General features: G+C 39.9%; 2 protein-coding genes across 7 annotated transcripts in view; one reads left to right on the forward strand and one right to left on the reverse strand.

Moving 5' to 3' along the window:
• Positions 1–2,795, reverse strand: part of LOC122662063 — a 54,441-nt gene extending 51,646 nt beyond the window's left edge. The window contains exons 1-5 of one of the 4 annotated variants that reach the window (XM_043857621.1): positions 2,662–2,795; positions 2,365–2,579; positions 1,445–1,847; positions 1,164–1,341; positions 924–1,063 (exon numbers count right to left, since the gene is read on the reverse strand). In XM_043857621.1, the coding sequence (XP_043713556.1) occupies positions 924–1,063; positions 1,164–1,341; positions 1,445–1,847; positions 2,365–2,464 (821 nt within the window). In that variant the 5' untranslated portion in view covers positions 2,465–2,579; positions 2,662–2,795. Of the gene's footprint in view, positions 1–923; positions 1,064–1,163; positions 1,342–1,425; positions 1,848–2,364; positions 2,580–2,659 lie in introns of those variants that run through there. The other 3 variants (XM_043857622.1, XM_043857623.1, XM_043857624.1) reach the window with 3 other exon arrangements.
• Positions 2,796–9,005: 6,210 nt separating this feature from the next.
• Positions 9,006–11,627, forward strand: LOC122662344 (pollen-specific leucine-rich repeat extensin-like protein 3). 3 transcript variants are annotated; one of them, XM_043857952.1, is made up of 2 exons: positions 9,006–11,228; positions 11,406–11,627. In XM_043857952.1, the coding sequence occupies exons 1-2, from the start codon at positions 9,057–9,059 to the stop codon at positions 11,520–11,522; spliced, it is 2,289 nt and encodes a 762-aa protein (XP_043713887.1). In that variant the 5' UTR covers positions 9,006–9,056; the 3' UTR covers positions 11,523–11,627. The 3 variants fall into 3 exon arrangements, with proteins under 3 accessions (XP_043713887.1, XP_043713888.1, XP_043713889.1); XM_043857953.1 differs by having other exon boundaries at positions 9,006–10,380; positions 10,555–11,627; XM_043857954.1 differs by having other exon boundaries at positions 9,006–10,309; positions 10,511–11,627.
• The last annotated feature ends 15,658 nt before the right edge of the window (positions 11,628–27,285 follow it).

Consider the following 27,285-nt stretch of genomic DNA (forward strand, 5'->3'; position numbering starts at 1 on the left):
AGTTCTTGAATTAAGTCTGAAATTGAGAGATTTTCATTATCTCGCAACCCTGAACTCAGAACACCACAAAATCCTGGTTGAGTGGGCCTCTTGATGTGCTGATTTGACCCTTCAAATATCACTCCAAATAGCTGGATGGTTGCTGAGATCTGAGGGCTTGAAGTTGCACCAGAAAAACAAGGAGAAAACCCGAACTGCAGGATCTGGAAATTTCTTCTCTGATCAGCAGCAAAGGCAGCAGTAGATTGGCCTTCTAAGTGGATCTTCAGTGACCAATACCAGCAGCTCTAATGGTGTTCGATTGGTCTCATTTGTAACCAGAAATAAAACTCAGAAGAAGCGTAGAAAGAGGTATCGATTAGGAGGGGAAAAGGAAGAAGACGAAGGGGGATAGAATGGTAGAGCCTCTCACCATCTCATAGGTCTCTCACCTCAAAGCATCTCATAGCCAAAGTTTGCAACAAACTTGTTTATCTAATCTCAAAATCGTGGCCTTCAGCCCCTTCTCTTTTTTTATATTGATGCATGGATTACATAGATAGAAAGTATCTAGAAAGTCTCTTACATGGAAATAATTGAGACTTGATCCCTAAGTAATAAAATCCTAACTTAGTCTAGACCAACTAAAAGGAAGCAACGGACCGAAATAAAAATTGAAACTTCTAATTCAGACAAGATTACAAAAATAGTAACTTGAGAAAATAGAAACTTCTAAGAAGGCATCATTTTCATATTGTCATGTCTTTGGATAATTAATCACTTCTCAACTTCCTTATACTTTTTATGTGTCATTAAACTATAGAAAGGTTATTCAACAAATTATAATGTTCCCTATCTGCATATGTTTCTCATCCTACGCATGTAAATGAATGTGTAGAGAGAAAGACAAACATAAATACAAATATATATGGAAGATAGCTTACCCTGGGCTTGCAAAACTCATGATGGGTTGCATAACCAAGCAAGTTAAAAGCTCTCTAGCAATACAGCGGACAAGCGGACACTGAGCATCTCGAGGTCTTAATACCGCAGCCAAGACACCTCCCATAAGACGCTGAAGAACCTGAAAACAAAGTTAAAGATATGAGTATGAGAGGACAAAAGTAAAGCAGAACATCAATAGACAATAGCCGAAGGAAATCATCAGAACTCTCCACTCACACCTTGTACTCACACTCGGGAGATACCAGCGCTGGGTGGAGCTCCTTAGTAGCCATAAGATGATGTTTCAGCCTTTCATCTCTTTCTTCAGAAGATAGTGTTACCATGACATCCACACCAATAGCAGACTGGTTTCTTCTGTAAAGGTCTATGTGGTCCCCTATCAAGTCAACCATTTCCCTGAAACATTGGAGAGTCATTTGGTTCTGACAGTACACAAACTAAGATATCCATCAAACTTAAGAAAGCTTATTGATGACTTACAAAAGTAACACAAAAGCACCTTGTTAGCAAGTCGACAAGGTTAATCTCTTTCAGCCTCCTTGATATTTCACCAATAACATCAATAATTAAAAGGCGTATCTGCTCAGGGACCTCTCTGTCAGGAGTGATGGCAGAATACCACAAGTCTGCAACAAATTCCTGCAAAATCTTGCGGATGAAGTTGTCAATGGCAGCTTCCACTACTGGAGAATCAATTTTTCTCTTCCATTTTGATGGGGCTAGCAAATTAGAAAGGCGAGGATCATCCACAGACAATTGCTTGTTTGCCAAGTGAGATAGATATGTCTGCCGACGAACTGGTGGAACCCGCCAGCGGATCTCCACCTCACGAGTAATAATCCGTAATGCACAAACCAACAGAATAGATATGGGAACATTCATCAACATCGATTTACTAGTATCTGCGATGAAAATGAAAAGACCAGAAACATGGACGTGAGAAAATAGATTCGATGAAAGAATGTACCACACAGGAACGGAAATTGTAATAAGTGATAAAAATTCCTGCATTATTCATTTCAAAATGGAGTAGCTACTAGAACTACACAATAAGTGTATTGAATATTACTGCTGGAATTAATCAATTAGATAAGTGTCACTAAAACTAAACTGAAGCTGATAAAATTAAATGATTAAAAGCGTAGAAGCTAACTCTAAATACTTTAAACAAAAAAAAAAACTTTATTTCTACCTTCCTGCCACGAGAAGAGCTGAAATAATTAAAGGGGGCCAAAAGGCCACTGTCAATACAATTTGCAGGATAGAAAGTAGAAACCCATAGTGTGGTATAAAGAAAATACATTCGAAAGGGCTCCAAAAGTTAATTACTGGTAATTATACGATAGACCAAATCATTAACTCTATTGGTCTTTACCTAAATTAATGAAATTCTGGAGCTAAAATCGAATTACTACTTACGGGACAAGAAGTAGGAAACGGCAAAAACGACGACTGTCCACCATACAGTTCGAAGCTTAACTTCCTCGATCAGATCCTGCAAGGTCTCCATCGCCTTCATGGTGAGGAAACCCTAGAATAATTTCTTGCTTCAATTTATCTTCGATAAAACATCCACCACCAACACGATCTCCAACAGAGATAACCTGCGAACAAATTCGAGATTGGTCCAACTTCTATTGTGAGTTCTGAAGTTAATAAATAATTACTAGGTATGAAGAGGAATTAATTTGCCACAAATTCAGGATGGAAATAAACCTTGTGGCCAGCTCTTCTTGCAGAAAACCAGGTACTTGCAGCATCCAAAAGCCCTTTGCCTTTCGCCTCAGTTTTGGGGAAAGCTGTTCAACTCGAGCTTTGGAATGTTGGAAAGAAAGGGCAGGAGAAGTGTTTGACGAAACACCTCCACGGTTCCGCCCTTTCACGTTTTGTAATCTCTGTGTAGAACTGTAAATTACAGCATTAACTTGTCATGTAGCGCACGTTATCGGATAATTTCCCATCCTCCATTCAACTGCAACTTAACTATAAACTGTATCGAATCGAATATATTTTTTTCCAACGTAAAGCGCCCGTCGAGCATCGAGTGATTGTGAGAGAATATGCTCGAGAATCGATAAGTTATTGGGCCCTTAAAGGTGGACTTATTAAAGCCCATTTTTTAAATGGGCTCGATAGACGAGTGGACTAATTGGTTTGGTTTTATTCGGTTTCTATTCGATTTGATTTGGTTTGTATATGGTCTTGGTAATTTGTTCAAATTTCTTCGGTTTTGTTTGGTTCACTTCTTTAATTTATACGACGCTTAGGATGTTTTGTACTAACCTTGAAGAGGCAAGGCACGAAAGAGGAAACAAGTAGAAATTTAGAGTTGTAGAAGAGAAGTTAGGAGAGTCGATAGTTGAAGTGAAAACTGAAATATCTTAAAACTTGTATTTTTTGCCTTTTAGGGTTTACTGTAGTTTAGATTCAGCTCGGTTCAATTTATGTGGCTTACACTTTTTAATTTGATTTGGTTCAACTGGATGGATTTTAGTGTAAAACTAAAATCACAAAAACTTTAATGAAATTTCAATTTCCAAAATCGAATCGATTTTTTCAGTTCGGTTCAACTTGGTTTTAAACGGTCAATTTCACTCTTGCAAGTCTACAATTTACAATTGTTCTCCATTTTGTGGCGTAGGCAAGGTTGGGAAGGGAGGGGCATAGGAATTATCACACTCAAATGGGGAGGAGATGAAAGATTTGATGAAACTAACTCAGATCTAGGGGTTTCACTCCCCTTGAGGAATTGTAATGTTTGGGGATATTTCTTCTTTTCTTTTGTGGTATTTTCTTTCTTTTATGTCTGAGTTTTGTGTGTAAAGTTATGGTAAATTTGGTTATTACATGTGTTTTGATAGATCTATGCTAATGTTGTATGAATTTTATTTTTTTTAATCAAAGAAGAATAGCGATGTGCCACCCAAACCTATATTAAGAAAAGTTTAGACGAGAGAACCTATAAGAGAATGTAGTAGATTCAAGACAGGGAAGTAGATTAACCCACCAGACATTAGACAAAGGCACACACATCAGAAGAATTTTTATTCGTTGTTGTGCCATTGTGAGGCGCAGCGCGATGGCACAGCAGTGGACATGCCCACTGTGCACACATGGCCGTTGTTGCGCCACACGATGTGCACAGCAACGCCTTCAGTACTGGAGCGGATAAAGCACCTTTGGCCAACAAATGAGCCCCCACTGTGCACACATGACCGCTGCTGCGCCGCACGATGCGCACAGCAACGCCTCCAGTACTGGAGCGGATAAAGCACCTGTGGCTAACAAATGAGCCTCCTTATTTAGGGACTGGGGGACAAACAAAAATCAAACTTGCACATAATAAGACAAGTAGTCCAATTCAAAGAAGAAAAAGATGAGTTGAGAAAAGAAATCAAGGACAAAGAATCTAAAAATACAACTAAACAGTCCGATTTAAACTAAGTCCCAACAACAAAGCATCTCTGAATCAATTTCCAAAGATAATTTATGATTATGATTTGTTAAAGAAAGTTTCTCTTTACCCATGACGGGAAAATAAAGCATGATAGTCGATAGTCATAATATCTCCCTTTACCCTTTTATATGAAGTGCTTATCCAACTTTCAATCTCAATAAAGGTGTTGGATGAAGAGATTCTTGGTTCACTATGGATGAAGAACCTATTTGTTTATCTATTTTGTACTATTTTTTATATTTTTCTTATTTTATAATTAAAATTTATTTTCATACTAACTCAATAGTTAATTGGGTAGGTCGTAGATCTACTCAAATTGGTCGGCCATGGAATTGGTCAATTCATAATTTTAAAACACTACCTAAAAGTAAATGTTAGCAGAAAAATACTAGTGCTCAACCAAAAAACTTTCCTTGGGAGAGAAAAGACTAGGTCGAAAATATGTCTATGGTGTAATGTCACTAGGGTTTTGAAGGCCTCAAGATTAGAGTGTTTGCCCCAAGCATGAGAAGACAGAAACAATGTGTTAGCATATACTTCCATTATTTTGCCGGCTCAGTTGAAAAGGACCAACAACTCACAATTAGGAGGCATCATGAATTCAAACACTCCAATTTAATGTGTTTTAAACCTTACTTGAAATAGATCAGCCAAATTAAATAATTTATGAAAATCGGCTTGATCTACCGGATCAGTGGCCCTGTGACCGGTGATCCAAATATAGATAGATGGGTCAAAATGCTTTATTAGATACCAATTTTTAAAACTTTCGGCAGACTTCTCATCCTGAGTTGTTGCTTTGCTAACAAAACAAAAGGTTTTAACTGTAAAGAGCAACGTGTGATCCACTGGTTGCTCCATTGTAATGTGTCTTCTCATGGCCAGCGTAGTCTCTGAGTCCACTCATTGGTGGCTCATTTCTTCTCCGATTTTATATGGGAGAGGGTTTCCTACACCAACTGTGCGGGAAACCACCATCTCCACACAAAAGGCTAGGGATGTCAACCGGTCGGGTTCGATTGGGCCTAGTGGCCTCACGGTGCTTAAAACTTGCACCGTGATCATCTGTTTATACAATCGGGCCGGGCCTGGACGGGCTCGATCAGGTCAGCTTTAATCAGGTAATATAAATGGGCCTTAAACGGTGCAAAATCAGGCTATGTGCCTATTTAAATTTAAACGGTGCAACCTTTTTGTGTTTTTGGGAACTAGAGGTGTCCGGCCTTTGGCCGACTAATTCCCCAAGGGCTCGTGCATGGTCCCGCAACACATACAAACTAGGAGATACTGGGGCCCCCATGTTCACCAGGGGGTTTCCTCTCAAACGAGTGGCCCCAAGGGGGGAGGCGGAGGCGAACTCAGGACCTTTAGCTTCCTTAGGCCTCCTCCCTTGCCAACTGTGCTCCCCCTTGGGGTTTAAACGGTGCAACCTTGATAACAATTAGCGGAAAAAAACCCCTAAGATACAAGAATATAAATGAATGAAAAAAATGCATTGAGAGAAGTGTCATAGAAGATGAATCTATGTTTGAATGACTACCAACAAATTTGGCGAATATAAGAACCAAAAGGTGGATGTTCCATGAGTTTTTTATGTTTGGCTGATATTGATTCATGAATGGTTGGTAAATGGATTAAAACAATAGACGGGTTTTCTTCAATGGTGTGATGAAAATCAGAAATAGGATCCCATGGGATGAATCATGTTAGAACAAACAATGTTTACCTTTCAAAACTTGATGGTTGGGTTCACTAACCTTTGAGAATGAGTGAAAAAAAAAAGAGCCTAAAGTGACAGGTTAGGTCAGGATAGGCTCGATCGGGCCAGTCGGGCATCCAACGGACTAAGGCCCTCACCGAGACCGCCCGATTACTAAACGTGTCAGGCTTAAGCCCGAAACATTTAGTAAACAGGTCGGGCCTAGAATTAACAGCCCTGCTTTTTTGCAGCATTAAAGTGTTGGCAATGGGATTTATATACTGTTAGGGTATATTGACTTCTTACACGCTAAATCAATGGAGAAAAGCGAAAAAGTGTATTTCCGTTTGTATACAAGCCTACAATGAGATCCACATGTTTAGGAGAGAGATTGACACTAAGGATGTCAATGGATATTTGAAAATCTGTATGCGATCTGCTTGCGTTCATATCCGTTTAGGAGAATTCGAATCCGTCTGAAAACTTATCAGATACGAATATGATAATCCCCCTATCCGACCGATTATTATCTTATTCGTATAGCAATCCGACGCTAATAAAATGTCTAAAATATATCTTTGTGTTCGCCTATCTTATTAAGTTACCTTATTGGATTTTGTGTTCTTATTTTTATAGTTTTATAAGTTAAGATAATCTTTTTTTTTTTAGATTTTCTATTAGTTTATGTATATTGTTTTATGCATTGTGATACATGGAATCACATATTTATTATTTATTTTTGTCTGGTAATTATATCTATTAAAATAAATACAATATAAAGTCAAAGTAACAAACGTAATAAAATCAAAGACTAAGAAAAGTAGAAGAAATGATAGTTGTTGAACTCTCAAATCTCAACCCTAACCCTCATCAACAAAATGGTAAACATGTCAACAGATAATCGAAAATTCGTATTTGATCCGCGTTCATATATACTTAGGAGAATCAATATTCAAAAAAACACTATCCTAAAACTATCTGAATCCGTCCAAATGTAATCGGATAAGAATATGATAATGTCACATCCGACCGAATTCGATCCGTTTACATCCTTAATTGTCAATCTTTGAGAAAGGATGCATACCAGGAATAGAATAACCCTCATTTATACATGTCTATCTCAATACCTAATTATAGATTTAATTTGAAAGTAATATGCGTATCAATATAATGTTTTGAGATTATTTGAAAAAAAAAAAATTGTTTCAAGAACAAGGACTATTTAAAAAAAAACACACACACAAGGGTACATGGTGTTCAGGTGGCTCATCCGAGGTGGGTACCCCACCTCGGGTACCCCCCCCCCCCAATACTTTGAGACGTTTAATAAACAACTTGATTTTGATTTTAACCATTTAAAAAATTTTAAAGCTGTCTAAGTTTTGATTTATATATGAAATAAATAACATCCTTTTAAATCTTCGACATTCACATTGTCTCATCTCACACAATGATTTTTATTTATGTATTTCTCTAAACTTAATCATTCAAAATTCAAAAAAATAAATTGGTTTATATTAAATAATTATTTATGTTTTTTTATACGAGAGTATGTTTATATTAAATAATTGTTTATTAGTTTTTTTATAAGGGTAGGTTTTCTGGTATGTCATTTTCTATGAAACCATTTAGGAACCGTATAACCGTTTAATAATGGTTTGATTTTGGTTTTCATTATATGAAATCTTTTAATAAACGGTTTGATTTTGGTTTTTTAATTCTCACATTGTAAACCAAACTGAAACGCTTCAAGCTGGAAATTGGTAACCCTAACATGGGTTGTGCATTAAGGACAGCTTCCATAAGATTACTTAAAAAAAATCTCTCTATTTTTGAGCTAATTTTATATAATCCCCATTCAGTTAGATTTCAGAATCCCCTTCCATCCCTATATTTAATTCCAATTTAGTCCCCAAATCTATTTTCTCATCACTTAGGTGTGCCAATTGGTCGGCCCTATCCAGTTTCTATTGGGCTTAACCAGTTTTGATTTGGTATTAGGCCAAACATAAACTTAACTTACTCTAAAAGTTCGATTTCGGTTCGATTCAATTTCATCTTTTATCGAATTTTCTTAACGATTTCTTATTGGTCCATTATTAATTTGTTACAGCTCTATTGGGGCAATGATCTTAGATATTGCTTGCACTTGAACCCCCAATTGCAGAAAAATCCGAATATGTGCCCAATGTTCCTAATATTCTGTAATTTTTTAGGGAAATTTTTTAATAAGAGCTTTAGGTTTTAAGAGATAGAAAATGATAGAACCTTGTACAATTTTCCTAGGTTTAGATCTTGCACTCACTCGAACAGTGCAGGATCGACTTGTGTTTGGACAATAAAAAATACCACATTCATGCGATTCGTACAAAGCATGAATTAGGGGGCGCTGCTGTGCGCATCATGTGGTGCACACATGGGTCACTATGCACACATGGGAGCTGCTGCACCACATGATGCGCACAGCACCGTCTCCAGTATGATAATTTTCCGTCTATGCAATCTTGTAGAATTGTCCCCCTTTGGTTGTGCCATGTGTCGCACAGGCAAATGGGGAAATGACAAGGAATAATTGATTGGGAATGGAGAGGGGAAAAATTCCTACCCCTGCGTACGCGGTAACTAAAAAGTGTTATTTTTGGTACTTGGACAAAAAATACGGTGCAAACAACGAATGCAGGGAAACTCGGTCATCTTTACTTCCTATTCTATCGAGAGCAAGCAAATCGCAGAGCTTTCGAGAAATTGTTGAGGCTTCTATGGACATGGATGGTCGACTCTCCGTCATCGGAGGAGGATCAGTGAGAGAGAAGAAGGAAGACCTGAAACATCGGGAAAACCTGACTAAAAAAGAGAGAATTTGTTGCAGAGCCCACAATATAACATGCCCATCTCCCTCTTTCTTCTTCATTGTGCCCTATAAGCAGCCTTTGGCCTTTATCTCCAATAAAGAAGATGGTGTTGCGTAGCTTCCCATCCAAAATGCAGGCCTCAGGCTGCTTTTTACTTTTCCTCGCCTTTTCTTCTTCTTTATTCGTTTCCTCTTCCTTAGCTTTGACCAATGCACAAGCTTCCTGGATTGCCCGTCGCCAGCTCTTAACCCTCCGTGAGGGCGGTCATCTACCTGATAATTATGAGTTTGAGGTCGATCTCAAGATTAAATTCGCCAACGATAGGCTTCGTAGGGCCTACATTGCCCTCCAAGCCTGGAAGAAGGCCATATTTTCCGACCCCCAAAATCTCACTGGCAATTGGGTTGGTGCTAATGTCTGCGACTACAATGGCGTTTTCTGCGCCCCAGCCCTTGATGACCCATCGATTAATGTCGTGGCCGGTGTCGACCTCAACAAAGCTGACATCGCCGGGTACCTGCCCCCCGAGCTTGGTCTCCTAACCGATCTGGCTCTCTTCCACATTAACTCAAACAGGTTTTGTGGGATCGTTCCACCAAGCTTCGGTAAGCTGCCATCTCTCTACGAGCTGGACATTAGCAATAACCGCTTTGTTGGGGGTTTCCCTAAAGAGACACTCTCCATCCCTGGTCTCAAGTATTTAGATATCCGTTTCAATGACTTCGAAGGAGAACTCCCATCGGAGCTCTTTGAGAAGGATTTGGACGCAATTTTCGTGAACAATAACAGATTCAGTGGTAAAATCCCTGATTCTCTGGGTAATACCCATGCTTCTGTTGTGGTGTTCGCCAACAACAAGTTCAGCGGTTGCATTCCAGGAAGCATAACAAAGATGGGCTCATTGGAAGAGATTATCTTCATGAATAACAATCTGTCTGGTTGCGTTCCTCCAGAATTTGGGCTTTTAGGGAACGCTACCGTTCTCGATTTGGCAGGGAATAACTTGGTTGGTTCTTTGCCAACCAGTTTCTCTGGGTTGAAGAATGTGGAGTTGTTGGATATTTCTGGTAACAAATTGACTGGATTTGTGCCTCAGAACTTGTGCCAATTACCTAAATTGCAGAATTTCACATTCTCTTACAATTACTTCAAGGGTGAGGCACCTGAGTGTTTAGCAACAAAGGAATCAGAGTTGGTGTTGGACGATACGAACAATTGCTTGGCTGGTAGGCCGGAACAGAAGACAGCAAGCGAATGTTTGCCTGTGCTGAGCAGACCAGTGGATTGCACCAAGTTGAAGTGTGGAAATCCAGCAACACCATCTCCAAAGCCAACACCACCCACCCCAAAACCACAACCACCACCTGCACCAGTCTCAACTCCACCACCAGTTGTGACACCTACACCTCCTGCACCAGTCTCGACTCCACCACCGGTTGTGACACCTACACCTCCTTCACCAATCTCAATTCCACCAGTTGTGGCTCCTACACCAGAACCTGAAACACCAACCCCTTCAATGGTGGGCCCAAGAGAACCAGAACGTCCGGTTGTACCACCACCAAAAATCTCTCCTGTGCTGGAACCAACTCCAGTGTCCTCACCTCCACCACCAGCATCAGTCCAATCCCCCCCACCACCGGTGAACTCTCCCCCACCACCAGTCGTCCACTCCCCACCACCACCAGTGAACTCTCCCCCACCACCACCAGTTGTCCGCTCCCCACCACCACCAGTGAACTCTCCCCCACCACCACCAGTTGTCCGCTCCCCACCACCACCAGTGGTGCACTCTCCTCCACCACCAGTCGTCCACTCCCCACCACCACCAGTGAACTCTCCCCCACCACCAGCAGTGGTGCACTCTCCTCCACCGCCAGTCGTCCACTCCCCACCACCACCAGTGAACTCTCCCCCACCACCACCAGTGGTGCACTCTCCTCCACCACCAGTCGTCCACTCTCCCCCACCACAAGTCGTCCACTCCCCACCACCACCAGTCGTCCACTCCCCTCCACCACCAGTGGTGCACCCTCCACCACCACCAGTCGTCCACTCCCCACCACCACCAATGGTCCAGTCCCCACCACCACCAGTCGTTCACTCCCCACTACCACCAGTCGTCTACTCTCCCCCACCACCAGTCGTCTACTCCCCACCACCACCAGTCGTCCCTTCTCCACCACCACCAGTCGTCCACTCTCCACCACCACCAGTGAACTCTCCCCCACCACCAGTCGTCCACTCCCCACCACCCACACCAGTCAAGTCTCCACCACCACCAGTGCAATCCCCTCCACCACCCGCACTAGTCTCCTCTCCACCACCCCCAGTGGTGTTACTCCCACCACCCACATCAGTCTCCTCTCCACCACCACCCACACCAGTCTCCTCTCCACCACCACCACCCACACCAGTCTCCTCTCCACCACCACCAGCTCCAGTCTCTTCTCCACCACCGGCTCCAGTCTCTTCTCCACCACCAGCTCCAGCTGACGATTTCATTTTGCCACCAAATCTTGGGTTCCAGTACTCATCACCACCTCCACCAATCTTCCCAGGGTACTGATTGAGTAGTAGCGCCTCTGCAATATTTATATTCTTTTTCATTCATTTAAAACCCATGTTTCTGGACAATGTAACCAATTAATTTTCTTCATTATTTCATTCAAGAGAAGCATTTGTTACTCTCTTTTTTATATAATATAAAAGGGCACATTTGGCGGGAATATCCATGTAATTCTGAGAAATACATTTTTCATAAACCAAAAATAAAATAAAAATCCATTTCCAATCCTCATTATTGTTTCCATTTTTCAATTTACATAGGTACGTGCATGCGTGCATGAATAGTGAATGAATCCAAACTACGTGTGAGATAGAGTGAATCCAAACTCTCAAAAGTGAATGAAATTGCCGGACAATCAGGGAAATGGAATCTTAAAGGGTATTTTAGAAAATACAAAAACTTAGGAGGTATTTATGAACCCAAAGAAGAAGTGAATTATTCCATTTTCTTAGCTGCTAGCCCTCTAGCAGGAACATTATTGCTACAAGTGTAGCAGCAAAAAAAAAAATTTCCAAAATTGTGACTAATTTTTATTGATTAAATCTTTAACTAAAAAAATTAAATAACAGGATCCAATTAAATAAATTTAACCTTTTCACATAGTATTCTTTTGAATTATTGGAAGGCTACCAAATTAAATGTCACAAATTTCTGGTGATAATTTTTAGAAGGGAATGCCAACAGGGCGAAGTTTTGCTGCTACCCAATTTACAGTGAAAGAAATGAAATCTAAAAGGGGATACTAAAACTTAGGAGGGTATTTGTGAACCCAAAGGGGAAGTGAATTATTCCATTTCTTTAGTCTGAGTAGCAACAAAAATTTTTCCAACTCAATACTTCTTGATAAGAAGTGTTTCAAATACAACTTTCCTCTATGGAAGATTGCTTGCCTGAAAACCTTATTTGGTATAAAAAGTTGAGGCAAAAGGTTTCATGTACGCAATGTATGATGCACGGTCCCTTTTTTATGTACCCTTATCTTGTATGATGCAATCTCAAAGATAAGGGTATATATTTTGTATTTTTAATTATATATATATTTAAAAAAAAAAAGGAAAAGGGTTTATTGGAGGAACTTTTGCCACAACCCTATGTTTCTGACCACATGTGGGCAGATGATTTGATATTTTTTTACCATTTAATAGTCAACGAACCTATTGCAAAGAAAATGCGGGTAATATTTCAACCATATATAACTCAATTTGGATCCTCTACTGTCGACTTGCCCGGCAAGACCGTGCTGCCCAGACACGGTACTGCGTGCAATGTCTGCCTTACCCTTGCCTAAACGCCTTGCCCGAGTGGGGGTAAGGCGGTCATTGCATGCAACACAGTGTCTGGGCAGCACGGTCTTGCCGGGCAGCTTGGCAGTAGAGGATCTGGATCCTATATAACTCATCATGTATGAGGTTTTTTTCCTTGTTATTTCAATAGTTCTTATCACCAAACAAACCCATATTTTCAAATAGACAAACAGATATAATTTGGATCCTCTACTGCCGAGCTGCCCGACAGGACCCCACTGCCAAGACACAGCAAGGTGGTAAATGACCGCCTTACCCCTACTCGGGCAAGGCGCTCAAGTAGGGATAAGGCGGTAATTTATCGCGTTATTGTGTCTAAGCAGTATGGTCCTACCGGGCAGCTCGGCAGTTTACAGATATCACTATAAGTGAGCGGAGTTACCAAGGTTGGCTTTCTCCACCGTTGCCCTCGCCTGAATCCAGTGATTCAAAGGCAAATCTCCATTTTTTCTACCACTACTTTAGTTCCAGCTCCAAGTTCTGCAGTTCCTAGAAGATATTCTTCAAACTGAAGGATGTACAGCAGGAGCTTTTCGTTTGGGTCAAATTAGTTGAGGAACACCCTGTTCTCAGTTCTGAGCATTTTCTATGATCTCTTTGTGAGTCTTCTTATCTCCTCTAGCCTTTTGAGCGATTATCATGATTGTTAGCTTGTGCTGCTTAGGTTTCTCTTTTTCTCTTGTCTATATATTAGATGTCTATAGCAAGATATTTCAGAGAGTCTTTTTATCATCCTATTGTTTTTTTTTCTTTCTTAACGGCTATGTTCTGTTTAGAATTCAAGAACTCTCTATTCTTATGGGGTCAGTAAAGTCTTCTTGTTCCAGCATACACCCTGCTTTTTTGTTTTCCTTTTATTTGGTTTCGGTGGTAGTTATGCAAAACCTTCAATAATCCCTGCAACTCTCCTAGTTTATGTGATGGTTCTTGTGATTAAGTCGTGTGAAGCAAATATCTTTTCCATCGACTTGCAGCCGAACTCTCCTTCTTCCTCTCTTCTTTCTTCGGGTGATAGTTCGGGCATCACGGCTATTGCTGAGTGCTTAGCTATTGACTTCTCTACCAGGATTGACTTGCTGAATATTAGTGTGCGTATTGAAGTTTAGGATCCTCTTCCATTGCAGCTGTTTTTTGGTGAAGATAGTGAATCTTCCCTGTATGCTATGGATGCGAAACCCACAACAATGATGATTATTTCTGAGGCTATGGTGACTGGCCGCAAAACGTCACAAGGTAGGAAATGAAAGTCCTAGCTCTCAACTGTCGAGGGATTGGTCACCCCTCGACAAAGTGGTAAATCCGCCAGTTAGTAAATAAACATAGACCTGAAGTTTGTTTCCTGTCAGAGACTAAAAAATCCAGCCCGAATTTACTCTACTTCTGTAGGTCTCTTAATTTCTCTATTTTCGAGTGCATCCCGGCAATAAATGGAGCAAGTGGCATGTTGCTTATGTGGTCTAACAACATCGATTGTAACATTTTGTGGAGGAGTAATTGGTGCTTACATGTAAACATGGTGTTTAATTATATCAATCAAAGCTGGACTCTGACTTTTGTTTACATGAGCTGCTTCGAACAGTTGAGAAGATCCCAACTGAATTCAATTCTTAATATATCATATTTCATCAATCAGCCGTGGCTTTTAGTTGGGGATTGGAATTCATATCTTTGCATGGAGGACAAGCAAGGGGGCAGACCTTTATCTCAAAGTCAATTGCAGCCTCTCAATAATTTTGTCAACGAAGCTTGCCTATCAAAAATTCATCAAACAGATCATCTTTTCACGTGGGATAACCAAGAAATTTGGGGATAGAAGAATTGAAGCAAGACTGGATCGATTTTTCTCAAATTCTGACTAGTTCAATCTGTTTCCTAATACCATGGTTACATCTGAAATAGTTGCTTCCTCCAACCACAAAGCCATAATTTTGCATACTGAAAGGAACAGATCCTGATTAGTAAGACCTTTTCATTTTGAGGCCTTCTGGTTACATGAACCGCGGTATTCTGAAGTGGTTTCTTCTAAGGGTGTCAAAATGAAACCGAAACCGAATATCAAAACCGGAATCGACCATTTACGATCGAATCGAACTGCAAAAAAAATGATCCGGTTTTGATTTTATAGGTTCTCTTCCTGGTCCGGTTTTGATTTGCACCTCAAAACCGCGGTTCTAAACCGAATACGAAACCGAATAGAAACCGGTAACTCTTACTCGAATACTAGCCCATGCATCAATTGGATTAATTAATAACATAATAATTAATTTAATAAACATAATTATTGTATCACTCTAGAAACATAAAATAAGTAAAATGTAAAGGGTTGACTATATATTATATTTGTTCAAGTATGAAATGGAAATGATGTATGATGTTAAAATGGATTAACTAATCCCTACTTTCTAATAAAATAAAAAGTTTGTTTATCATGTGAGTGTGGAGAAGAAAAAAATGGAAAAACAAAGAATAGGAAAGGAATAGAACGACGGTTAAAGATGGGAATTTTTATTTTTATCACATAGGCATGGGAAATATGATGAGTGAGGGAGACTGGGAGAGAATGGGGAAATACGGGAATATAAAGGCCTTGAAAACTAAGGATGTCTTCATTACTAGTTCTAAATATGACACTACACAAACCGCATGTAAACCGGTTATGAACCGGATATTGAAAATCGAATAGAAACTGATAAAATCGGACCATATGCAAAACGATTATGATTTTAGTTAATTCCTATCCGGTTCGATTTTGATTTCACCTTATCAAACTGTAAACCGCACCGCAACCGAACCGAATAACCAGAACCGCACCGATTGACACCCTTACTTTCTTCGACATGGTCTTCATTCAGCCCTCATGGTTCTCACTTTTTCAAAGTATGCAACAAGCTTAGATCTCTTCAACATACTCTTAAGGATTGAAATAGATATCAAGTTGGCAATATTTTCCAGAATATGGAGATGTCTAAAGCAATGTTAAAAACACTTTATAACATCAATCATTTTTTGAGAGATGATCAGTGGTTCTTAAATGAGAAGCACCAATTAGCCACTTTGAAGAAACTTGCACATCAAGAAGAGATTCTTTGGTAGCAGAAATCTAGAGCAAATTGGATTAAAGAGGGTGATCGCAATTCCAAATTCTTTCACCTTTCAACTTTAAAAAGAAGAGCCAGGAATGCAGTTAGATTTATTAATGTTGATGGTCTCACCCTTACAGATGAGCATCAAATGGGCAATGCATTCACAAATTTCTACAAGGATCTCTATTCTACTTCTAATCCCATTTTGGAGGATTCCTATTTTGAGAATGTTCGAGGGAGAGTTACCTTGGAAGATAACTCCAGGCTCAACAGACTAGTCACAGATGAGGAAGTTAGCTCTACTGTTAAGTCTATGCCTTCCAACAAAGCTCCAGGTCCAGATGGTTTTTCGGGGATGTTCTTTCAAAGCTCTTGGTCTATTATTGGAGGACAGGTTACATCATGCATCCAAAAGTTTTTTTCAACAGGAACCTTTTGTCTCTCCCTCAATCAGATGTATATTGCTCTTATATCTAAGGTAGACCATCCTTCCTCAATTTCAGAGTTTAGACCCATAAGCCTGTGCAATTTTATCTACAAGATCATTTCTCGGATCATCGTTAATTGCCTCCGTCCTATTCTCAATCATATCATATCTTTCAGTCAGAACGGATTAATTAAAGGACGACATATTCAGGATAATATTCTCATCTACCATGAATTGCTCCATAAAATTAAAAACACCAGAAGAGGAAATAATGGGTACTTTTCTCTTAAGGTTGATATGCAAGAAGCTTATGAGAGAGTTGAGTGGAAGTTCTTGAGGAGCACTCTTTCAAACATGGGCTTCGATTCTTCATGGATTCAGCGGGTGATGTTTTGTATTGAAAATTCTCAGCTGAGTTGTTATACCCGCACCCCTGATCATAATTAATTTTTATTTTTCCCCGTGACGTGTGGTTATCACTGCCACGTATACTGGTGAGCTGTTCTCACTAGTGGTCAAACCCAGCTACAAAATTATTGACCACAGTGCGGGTTTACCTGTGGAGGAAACTATTCGGGGTCATGGGGACAAACCATGACAAGGAAATAGTAAGTTCTAGCCCTTAAGTTTATTTATTTATCCTTTTCCTCGATGCCCTCGAAGTGCGGGTCAAGATTTGGACCGCCCGGGCTATTTTAGTTGAGTTGGGAATATTCTATTTGTGGGTCCCACTTGCCCTGGGGAAACGCGTGAAGAGCAATTATACCCATATCATGTGGGCTCATCTTTTAATTAGGTTCTTTCCTAATTATAACTAGTGGGCAGGCCCATTAGCTTAAGAGGCCCATTGGGCTTAAGTGGCAATTTAACCTGAGGGTCCATCTAACTCTATTTGACCCAAAGATGGGTTAACCCATTCCTTTACCCTAAATAAGACCATGGGTCAACCCATTAAGCCCTCTCGACCCATTTAACTTAAACTATCCATTTGGCCTAATGACCCATTTATCTTGGATCCACCCATTTAACTTAAAGGACCCAAGGTCCATTTTCTTTAAATAAGACAAAGGGGGGGGGGGGGGAGAAGCTTTCTTTCTCTTTATTCTCCCATCTAACCTAAATCGTGGAGGGGAGAAAGAGGAGAGAAAGGAGAAAGAAGGAAAGAAGAAAGAAGGAAGGAGAAAAGGAGAAGGAGGAATGGAAAAGCTTGGTTGAAGGCTTGGAACCTCACCTTGTGGAGCCCTCTACGTGGAGCTTTTCTACATTGGGGAAGGTAAGCCATTGAAACCCACATCTCTTCATCTATTTTGAGTTTTGAGGTTTAGGAAATGGGAGAAATTCGACCTAGGGTTCTCTTGGAACCCAAGGAATCGATGGAACCTCTAAACCTACACTATAGTGGAGTTATTTTACTCCATTACAACCTCTAAGCCTAAGCAATCTCTTTTCATTTGAGAAATTTAAGGTTTCTACCCTATTATGTCATAAATTAGATTATCTTTGTTTTTCCTCTTAAATCCATAGGATTACATGGACCTAATGAGGTCTTAGAACCCTAATGGACCTAGGAGGAAGCTTTCTTAAAGTCTCCCTACCTTTAAACCCCTTGGAAAATGAATCCCTAGCAAGAAACCCTTCAATTTTCGATTCTGCAGGTATGTGGTTTTACATGTGGTTTCAGACCTGAGAAACCACACCTGCAACCACCCTTGGCAAAGACCTTCCTAAGCCCCTGGTTAGCTAGGATTTACATGTGGTTTTAGACCTGCAAGAAACCACCCTGAAATTACCTTCCCGAGGAGGCCCCTGTGAAGCTCGGATTTACACTCGGTTTCAGTTTTCTGAAACCACATCTGCAACCGACCTTGACTAAAACTGTCCTGAACCCCTGGTTTCCTAGGATTTACACTCGGTTTCAGTTTTCTGAAACCACATCTGCAACCGACCTTGACTAAAACTGTCCTGAACCCCTGGTTTCCTAGGATTTACATGTGGTTGCAGAATTTGGGCATGAAACCACTCCTGCAACCACTTTGTTTCTGAAACCTTATACTTAAGTGATTATGGAAGACCTTTTTGGGGATCCTTTCCCTTCGCTCGTTTAACCTTATTTCACTCTTTGTTTAGGTTAATATATTCATCTTGTGGCTTATTGCTTGATCGAGGCGACAACTGATAATCTTGGTGCTTGGCGTATACGTTGTGAGTGGGTTTGGTTGTTTGGGCTTGATATTATTATTGCATTGTATATTATGTCATCATTATAAATTATTAAGCATGCTTGCGCATATTGCATACTTTTATATATGAATGTTATTATGTTAATTGGAGATGTTTTACTTTGATGGGTCTCGGTGCCGGTGGGTGCCGGTGTCGGAACCCCGGATACTATATATATTTATGAAAAAATTATGTTGAATGTCATGTTGAATCTGTATGTGCGCCGTGCCGCTGGTAACCGGGCACTAAAACGGATGAAAAGTTGATGCGCCCGGATTACCTCTCGGGACGATAGGACTTGCATGTAGCTGTGGCTAGGATTTTACACCCTTATGCTACGACCCTTACCAACAGGGGTTTAGGTGTTGGGTAATCAGTACACCGGATTTTGTGGAGGTGGGAGAGGCCAGTCATGGTAGTATTGGTTATGAGGGGTCTGCCACTGAGTGGTCTTGGAGGCTTCGATCGGCGTAGGTCCCAGGTGACAATTGAGGTTTCATTGTGGCGATAAGTTAAGTGACCCACATGTCTCCCGAGTTTTCACTGATAGCATATGCCTTTGACTTAGTTGTGATGTTAGGTGGAAAATTTACTTAACATATGCATGCATCATTGGACTATGTGAATTGTGTGTTTGTGCATCCCCATCCCCTCACTGGCTCAGTGGAGAGCTAACCCCCTCGTGTACACAATTTTTAGATTATGATGCAGGTACGGAGGAGCCGGAAGCTGTGTTAGAGGAACATGGCAACGGGTGTCCTTGTGACGATTGCGCCTACGGGCCATGAGAATTCTAGGGACTTGTTCCCCTTTTGTTTATTTTAGGGCGTAGGCCCATGTAAAAACATTTACTGTTATACCCTTGTTAATCATTATTAGATGGTAATGAAAAATGGATTAACTACAGTATTTATCATCTAGGCTTTGATCATCTTGTAACTATTGATTTTATACGCTTCCGCAAAACTACTGATCAGTTGGAATATAATATTTCCCTTTCCGCACTCTGATATTATATTGTTTTAATATTAGTTATGACTGTGCGTTGGGACACTGTGTCAGTGATCCTGGCAGCTTAGTAGGATGACAAGCGTTGTCCTAGTCACCCCTTATAATGTATTTTATCCCTTTTCTGGGATGGGGGCGTGACATGAGTATTTTGTTGAATGGCTCCCCACTCACTTTCTTTAAACCTACTAGAGACCTCAGACAGGGGGATCCTCTTTCTTCTTACCTCTTTGTACTTTGTGTGGAAGTCCTATAAACTAATCTTGCAATCGCTCTCCAAGAGAACATGATCAAGGGCCTTCAAATCTGCAGAGGTGGAGAACGGATTTCCCATATGGCGTTTGCGGATGATCTGATTCTATTTGGGGAAGCATCCATGAATGAAGCTAGAGCTCTCAACGAGGTGTTAGAAACATATTGCAAGTACTCAGGTCAGGCTCTCAATCTCAACAAGACTAGAGCTCAGTTCAGCCCCAATGTGAATTCGGTAATCAAAAGACAATTAAGAGAGTTCTTCCAGATCATCCCCACATCTTCTCTCGATTAATATTTGGGAATCCCTTTTATCAGTGGGAAAATATCAAACAATCATTGTGCCAACCTGTCCAGTAAGTAAGATTGTGCTAGTTCAATCAACATTATAGGCCATGCCACTTTACACAATGTCTTGCTTCAAGATCCCAGTCTCGATTAATAAATCTTTGGATTTTATAAGCAGAAGCTTCTTTTGGTCAAGTGGTAACAATTCTCTCGTTCCTACCATCTCATGGAGTACCATCTGTCTTCCTAGAAGACTAGGCGGTCTTAATGTGAAACTCTCAGCCCCAATGAATCTTGCCCTTTTACCTAAAAAGGCTGGGAATTGCTCGAGTCTCCTAGTTCTCTTTGGGATAGACTTATGAAAGATAAGTACTTTCCATCCTCAAATTTTTTTCATGTTAAGTGTCCTTCTACTGCCACTTGGGTTTGGAAATTAGTGTGTTCCACGAGGGATCTTCTCCATCAAGCCTCTTTCTTCCAAGTCGGGAATGGTCAATCCATTAATCCTTGGCTTGACTATTGGATCCCCAATTACCCCCTTCTGCTGCTCCTTTTCCCCTTCCTCTGGAAACACCCAATTTAGTCGAGCATTTTATTGATCCTCATTCTAACTCTTGGAGAAGAGAACTGATATTTCAATGGTGGCCTCCCGATATTGCCTTTTTAATTTTATACATCTCCATTCCCTTTTTCCCTTGTAACGATAGACTGATTTGACAAGGTACCTCATTGGGAAGATTCACCGTGGCTTCAGCCTACAGTCTAGCCATTAATGGAGGTTCTCACCCCTCTAGCTCTGTGTGGCTTAAAGTTTGGCACCTCCCTATTGTGCCTAAAATTCAGCATCTTATTTGGAAGACCCTACACCAAACTTCTTCTGCTTGGTCTATTGAATCTTAGAGGGTTCAATTTAAACCCCATCTACTTCATCTGTCAGAATCAAGCCCAATCGGCTTCCCATCTTTGTTTCGATTGCACAGTTATTAAAAGCATTTGGCACCAAGTTGGGCTAATTAATTTCTTCTCTAACCAAGATATCAAGTCTGGGATTTTACTTGCAACAAATACCCCCACTCAACTTAACAGGGACAATAGGCTTAAAGTTTCTCTCTTCTGCAACATTATTTGGCATATATGGAATGGATATTGGGATCTCATCTTCAGACATTCTCCGTTCAATCCAAGGGACATTACTCTAAGAGCAATTGCTAGTACTAAGGAGCAAGTTCATAATTTTCAGAATCCAATGAGAACTAATATTCGACTAGTTCGATGGATCCCTCCAATCAGCCCTTTTGTTGAGTTCGGTGTTGATGGTGCAAGTAGAGGTAATCCAGGCAACGCTGGCATCGGTGGCGTTTGCAAGTCATCAAGTGCTTCTTTCATCTGCGGGTTTTCAGTTGGTATTGGTTGGAACTATGCTCTGGTGGCTGAAGCTCTTGCTATTAGATATGCCATGACTATAGCTAGCCAAATGGGTCTCCCAAAGTTGGTCTTAGAGAGCGACAATCTGCTGGTGGTGAACAATCTTAAAGATCCTATGCTTTCTATCCTGTGGAAAATTGCACCTATAATAGCGGACTGCAGGATCTTGTAGTTATGTTTTGAGACTGTCGTTTTTGTTCATTCTCTTAGAGAAGCAAATTCTGTTGCCGATTGTTTGGCTTCGCTGGGAGCTTCTTCTCAAGCAATTTCTATCTGGTAGGGTTCTCCCCTTCCGTGTATTCTCCTTCCTTTGTACCCTGACTGTTCTGGAACATTGTTCTAGCGTTAATAAAGTATTATTACCACCAAAAAAAAAAAAAAAAACAGATGTCACTATAATTACAAATAAAGAACTTGATGGGCAAAAAACTGCTTTGTTTTATGGGTGTTCCATGTACGTCTGTTTTGCGTTAAAATGAGCATTCTATAGAAACTTCATTTAAAGCATAAAAAAGAAAGAGGATTCTTAAGTTCTTTTCCTCATGCTGAGGAAGCATTCATTAGTATTTGGAAATACCTCAATTTGTCTGTACGTACAAGAAATACGTCAATTTAGGGGTGAAACAGGGCCAGTTTTTTTTAAAACCTAGCCCAACCCTGAGTCCTCTTAGCTTAACCAAGCCCAACCCGTCTTGAGGTCGAGTTGAGATATCTCAACCCATGCCCAACCTTGTTGAGCTCAACCCGGCCTAGCCTAACCATAATCAGGTCGGGCTGGTCGGCCTTGATTGGTCCTGATTTTTGCCAAGGCTAGCCTGGCCCTGATTAACCTTAGCTAGCACTTTTTTTTTTTTAAAATCATTTGTGTCTTTATTACTAAAAAAGGAGGGAAAAAAATGAGACATCATCAACATTAATCATTCTTAAAGATATTCCTAAAGTCTTAAAGCCTTACATGTAATGTGTAATAATTATTTACCAAAAAAAAAAGTGTAATAATTAATATGGGAGAAAGAACGCTACATGGGCGTGTGCGGTGCCTTGCCCTGTGCCCAGACATAGGGGGGCGCAAAATGACCGTTGCAACCCCACAGAAAGGCGAAAAATCCCAGGGTGTAGGGTCATTTCGCGTGCCCCTGTGTTTGGGCACAGGGGTAGCGCACCGCACACGCCAAGGTAGTGTTCTCTTTCTCTATATATAGTTATATAAAATAAGGGTTGGGTTGGGCTGAGCCGCGGTCAGCCGAAGCTTCAATCCAGGCTCGACTCGGTCCAATCTCAGCCCTTAAAATCCCATCCCAAGCCCATCTTGTGGGCCGAAAAGCCCAGCTCAGGCCATGTCCAGGCTCAAGGTAAGCTCAGGTTCACATAGCCACACTTACACCTTAGGCCAATTCAACAACTTTTTGTTCAAGTTCTCGTGGAGACAAATTCTCATCGATACGCATTTTTTAACATCTCTTCATTTTGTGATCATTCCTTGTCAAAAAAAATTAAATTTGTTCAACCTTAATGAATGTTTAGCGTTATTTTTTCCTACAATTATTTATCCAATAAATAATACTGATGAACAACTAGTGCAACAATAGTTAGAGTTACCATGTAAAATAGAAAACATTACATTTAAGTCCCTCCACTTTAACAACATCCTATAACGGATTTTCGGATATAGAAAATACAATTATCGAAAACCCTATTCCGTAGAAACAACCATTATGAAGAATATCAACCATTGATTGTATAAAAACATTTTTGTCAAATAACTATGTAATAATAATAATAATAAGAGAAAATTACATGCACCCCCTTGTAGTTTGAAACAATATCAAAACACTCCCTAGTTTCACTATTTACGTGCACCCCTCTGGATTTGTGGACGGTTTACAAATAAGCCCCTACCGTCAAGTGTAAACCGTTAGTTATAGTTAAACTTTTCAAAAACCTTATTTTACCCTTATTCTTGGATCAAACCCTTCTGCTCCTATTACGTTTAAAAAAAAAATTAAGGATAATTTACACATACTACCGCTGAGGTTTGACGAAAGTGTAATTTTACCCCCCAATTTTGGATAATTCTGTGTACCCCCCTGAGGTTTACAAAAGTTAACAGATATACCCATTCCGTCAATTCATGACTAACAATGCCAACAATATGATATGAACTGACAGAATTGCCCTTGCAAGAAAAGAAAAAAAACCTGCAACTCATTTTCCCCAAATCGTTTGGGGAAGATGATGAGTTGCAGGTATCCTTGCAGGGAACACCATATATATATCATATCATACTATCATACTATTATATAAAAGCACGTTGTGGCAAATCTTTTAGTTACCTATTCTACCCTTCATTCTTATTTAAAATTCCATTCTTCAATTCTTTTTTTTTTTTGATGAAATAAAAGACAGTTGTATAACTTACGAAGGTGAAAGACAAGAATCTACAAAAGCACAAGAACCAGTTCTAAGAGTTAAGCTACTATAACATTTTAACCATTGACGAAGAGAAGAATCAGGACTGTTTGAAATAGACACCCCTTTGATATGATCCACTATTTGCAAAAAGAGGTTCAGAACTTCCAAAGGCCAAGGAGAACGGGATGGAGTTGGAAGAAGTCCAGGTAACACCGGATCGGAACACCAAACTTCTTTCAGCTTCACACCTCTCTTAATGGCAAGGTCCAAACCATAGAGGATTCCAATTAATTCCGGTTCCGGAGGATGTCTAGATTTAATCTACCCTGTAGCCAACAAAAAGGGTTTGCCATGTAGCAAAACGCAAAAAGCCCAGCCAGAGTAATCTATACCTCCTATGTCTCTGGGATCAAACCCTGCGCATAACAAAACAGGAGAATCTAAAGTAGGTAAACAAATATTAGGACAAGAAGAGATAATATTATGACTACATAGTACAGAATCCAAATTAAAATGAGGTGGGGCCAGATGTAACTCCATCAGCCATTGTTCAATCTTCCGCAATGCAGAGAGGGGATCAGGCTTAACAGCATTAAAAATAAAATTGTTTCTAACAGACCAAACAACATAACAAGTTATTACGAAAACAGAGAAAAACCAAATAAGAGAGTTCTTATCAAGCCGGCGGCTAAGAAAAGTTGAAATGCAGAAATGACCGATAGAGGGGGAAGAAATGAATTCCGTCCTCAGACCCAGTGGACCAGCTGCCTAGATATGTTTAACTTAATCACAGGAGAGGAAGATATGCCAGAGGGTCTCATTACAAGTGCCACAGAGAGCACAAGTGGGATCGGCCTGATTCCATTTCGACACAAAATCCTTAACTGGAAGCCCTCCATGTAATACACGCTAGAAGAAAATTTTAAACTTAGGATGAATATTAAGCTTCCAAAAAAATTTCCACCAAGTGGTACAAGAAAAATCAAGTAAAGGAGAGCAGGAAAGAAAATGTGCCACTTTTTTTGTGCCATTCTTCAATTCTTAATCGTTATGTAATTCTTTCTTATAATTTCATAATCTTAGGTACCCTTAGTATTAGTTATTATTGTTTTTAATTAGTGGCAAATCTTTCATTTACCTATTGTACCCTTCAGTCTTATCTAAAACTCCATTCTTCAAATTATAATCTTTATGTCATTCTTTCTTATAAATTCTTAATCTTAGGTACCCTTAGTATTAATTACTGTTTGTAATTAAAATTATTTAATATTAATAATATTAATTATTATTTAAAGCAAATCTTTCCAATTCTCTCCACAAAATTAGATTTACCAAAAGTAAATCAGTTAACAATTATGGAGAGAAAATCAATCCAATTCTCTCTCATAAAATTAAGGCAATAAAAAAAAGGGTTTTTTACAATTACCACCCCAAAATCTTTACTATCTACTATTACCCCCCCCCCCAAAACTTTCAAACAACTGTTACCCCCCTCTGATGAATACTAATCACTAACTGACCCCCACCGTTACATTTCGGTAACGGTGGGGGTTAGTCGTGACAGTGTGCCGTTGTCACGAATTTTCTAGGACCAAAATACCCTTTTGGGGTGGTAATTGAAGAAAAAAAAAAACCCATCACCGTCCTTCTCCTCCTTCTCCTCCTCCTTCTTCTCCTTCTTCTCCTTCTTCTCCTTCTTCTTCTTCCTCTGCAACCCCAAAATGTGCCTGCCATCAAACCAAAATAAAAAACCTTGGATGGAATGAAACCACGCCGCGAAGTCTCTCCACCTATAAAAGGATCATCAGTAAACATCTGATCCCGCAAGCTTCTCCTGAAAAAATTTCGAATCGTAAACCCTAAATTTGTTATGAACATAAAAATCCTAAATTACCACTGTTCTGACTGCTGCCTGAGAAGAAGAACATTTAAAATCCTCCCACCAATGAGCAAACCCTCCTTTTATTTATTTCCCCATGTATCCCTTTCTTTACTTTATGATTTCTTTGTGACACCATGGATGGATGTACACTTGTACAGTGTTAATATCGTAAAAGAAAAAGGAAAGGGTTTTCATATTTTGTTTGTTTATTATCAATTTTTTCCTTTTGATTTCAATTTTACTTTTTCATGAATCATTTCCCCATTTTTAGGAAGGATAATAATCTATTCAACTTAAATCAGATACCCCACCAATGTGTGCCATTTAATCTTTCACTTTTAAATTTGAAAGCTAGAAAAAATACGTAATTAGAAAGATAAGATTATTCGATGAAAGATTCTGGGATTCGGGGAGTGAAGGAAGGGTGAAGGAAGCTTTTGTCATTCAAAGTAAAAAATGGATGATCGATGGATTTGGACTTTTGGAGCAACAGATATTCCTGTAATGGCGATATGGTGTGAAATAATTAAGGGAGGAAGATGAGACATGAAAGGGAACTTATTCTAAAATGCTGTTGGGTAGTGGATAATGCTTTCAGGTCTCCATTAATGGGTGCATCCAAAGACATTGAAAGGGACAGAGATGAGCGAGCTAGCATATATTATGGGATTCTGCTCCTCTCTCTTTTCTCCTTTTCATGCTAATAATAGTTGGATCCATTAACGTGGTGGGTGCTTAAATTTTGCTGCTATTTCTTAATTTTGATGTCTCTCAGATTATTAATGAGTGTTTCAGGCGACATAATAACCAAGAAGGGAAAACTGGGATGAATTCCACCAGAGAATATACAAGGAATCACTGCAAAATCAGACTCTTAAGCTTGCTTTGGAAGAACCCAGCTGAAGGAAAGGAGATTTATTCTACTCATATCCCCCTCACCAGAGAGAGAGAGAGAAAGAAGAGACTTCGCGGCATGGTTTCATTCCATCCAAGGTTTTTGATTTTGGTTTGATGGCAGCCACATTTTGGGGTTGCAGAGGAGGAAGAAGAAGAAGGAGAAGAAGGAGAAGGATGGTGATGGTTTTTTTTTTCAATTACCACCCCAAAAGGGTATTTTGGTCCTAGAAAATTTGTGACAACGGCACACTGTCACGACTAACCCCCACCGTTACGGAAATGTAACGGTGGGGGTCAATTAGTGATTAGTATTCATCAGAGGGGGGTAACAGTTGTTTGAAAGTTTTGGGGGGGGGGGGGTAATAGTAGATAGTAAAAATTTTGGGGTGGTAATTTTAAAAAACCCTAAAAAAAACCCTTTTAAATAAGGTAGATATTCATTCTCTCTCTATCTCTTTTGCTTGCTTTTTTATTATTTTTTCAAAAAATACTTCTTTATTCTCAACGATATCTCCCCCCTCTCTCTCTATTTGAATCCACAAAATCTCAAAACGTTTCTTGCTGT

The sequence above is a fragment of the Telopea speciosissima genome, chromosome 5 (assembly GCF_018873765.1).
Source record: "Telopea speciosissima isolate NSW1024214 ecotype Mountain lineage chromosome 5, Tspe_v1, whole genome shotgun sequence".
In the NCBI taxonomy this organism is placed as follows: Eukaryota; Viridiplantae; Streptophyta; class Magnoliopsida; order Proteales; family Proteaceae; genus Telopea; species Telopea speciosissima.

Bases quoted from the DNA above. Each gene is read 5' to 3' on its own strand.
- LOC122662344 (XM_043857953.1), top strand. From the start codon at position 9,057: ATGGTGTTGCGTAGCTTCCCATCCAAAATGCAGGCCTCAGGCTGCTTT. The intron at 10,381-10,554 runs CACCACCGGTTG...CTCCAGTGTCCT, and splicing joins TCCTGCACCAGTCTCGACTC to CACCTCCACCACCAGCATCA.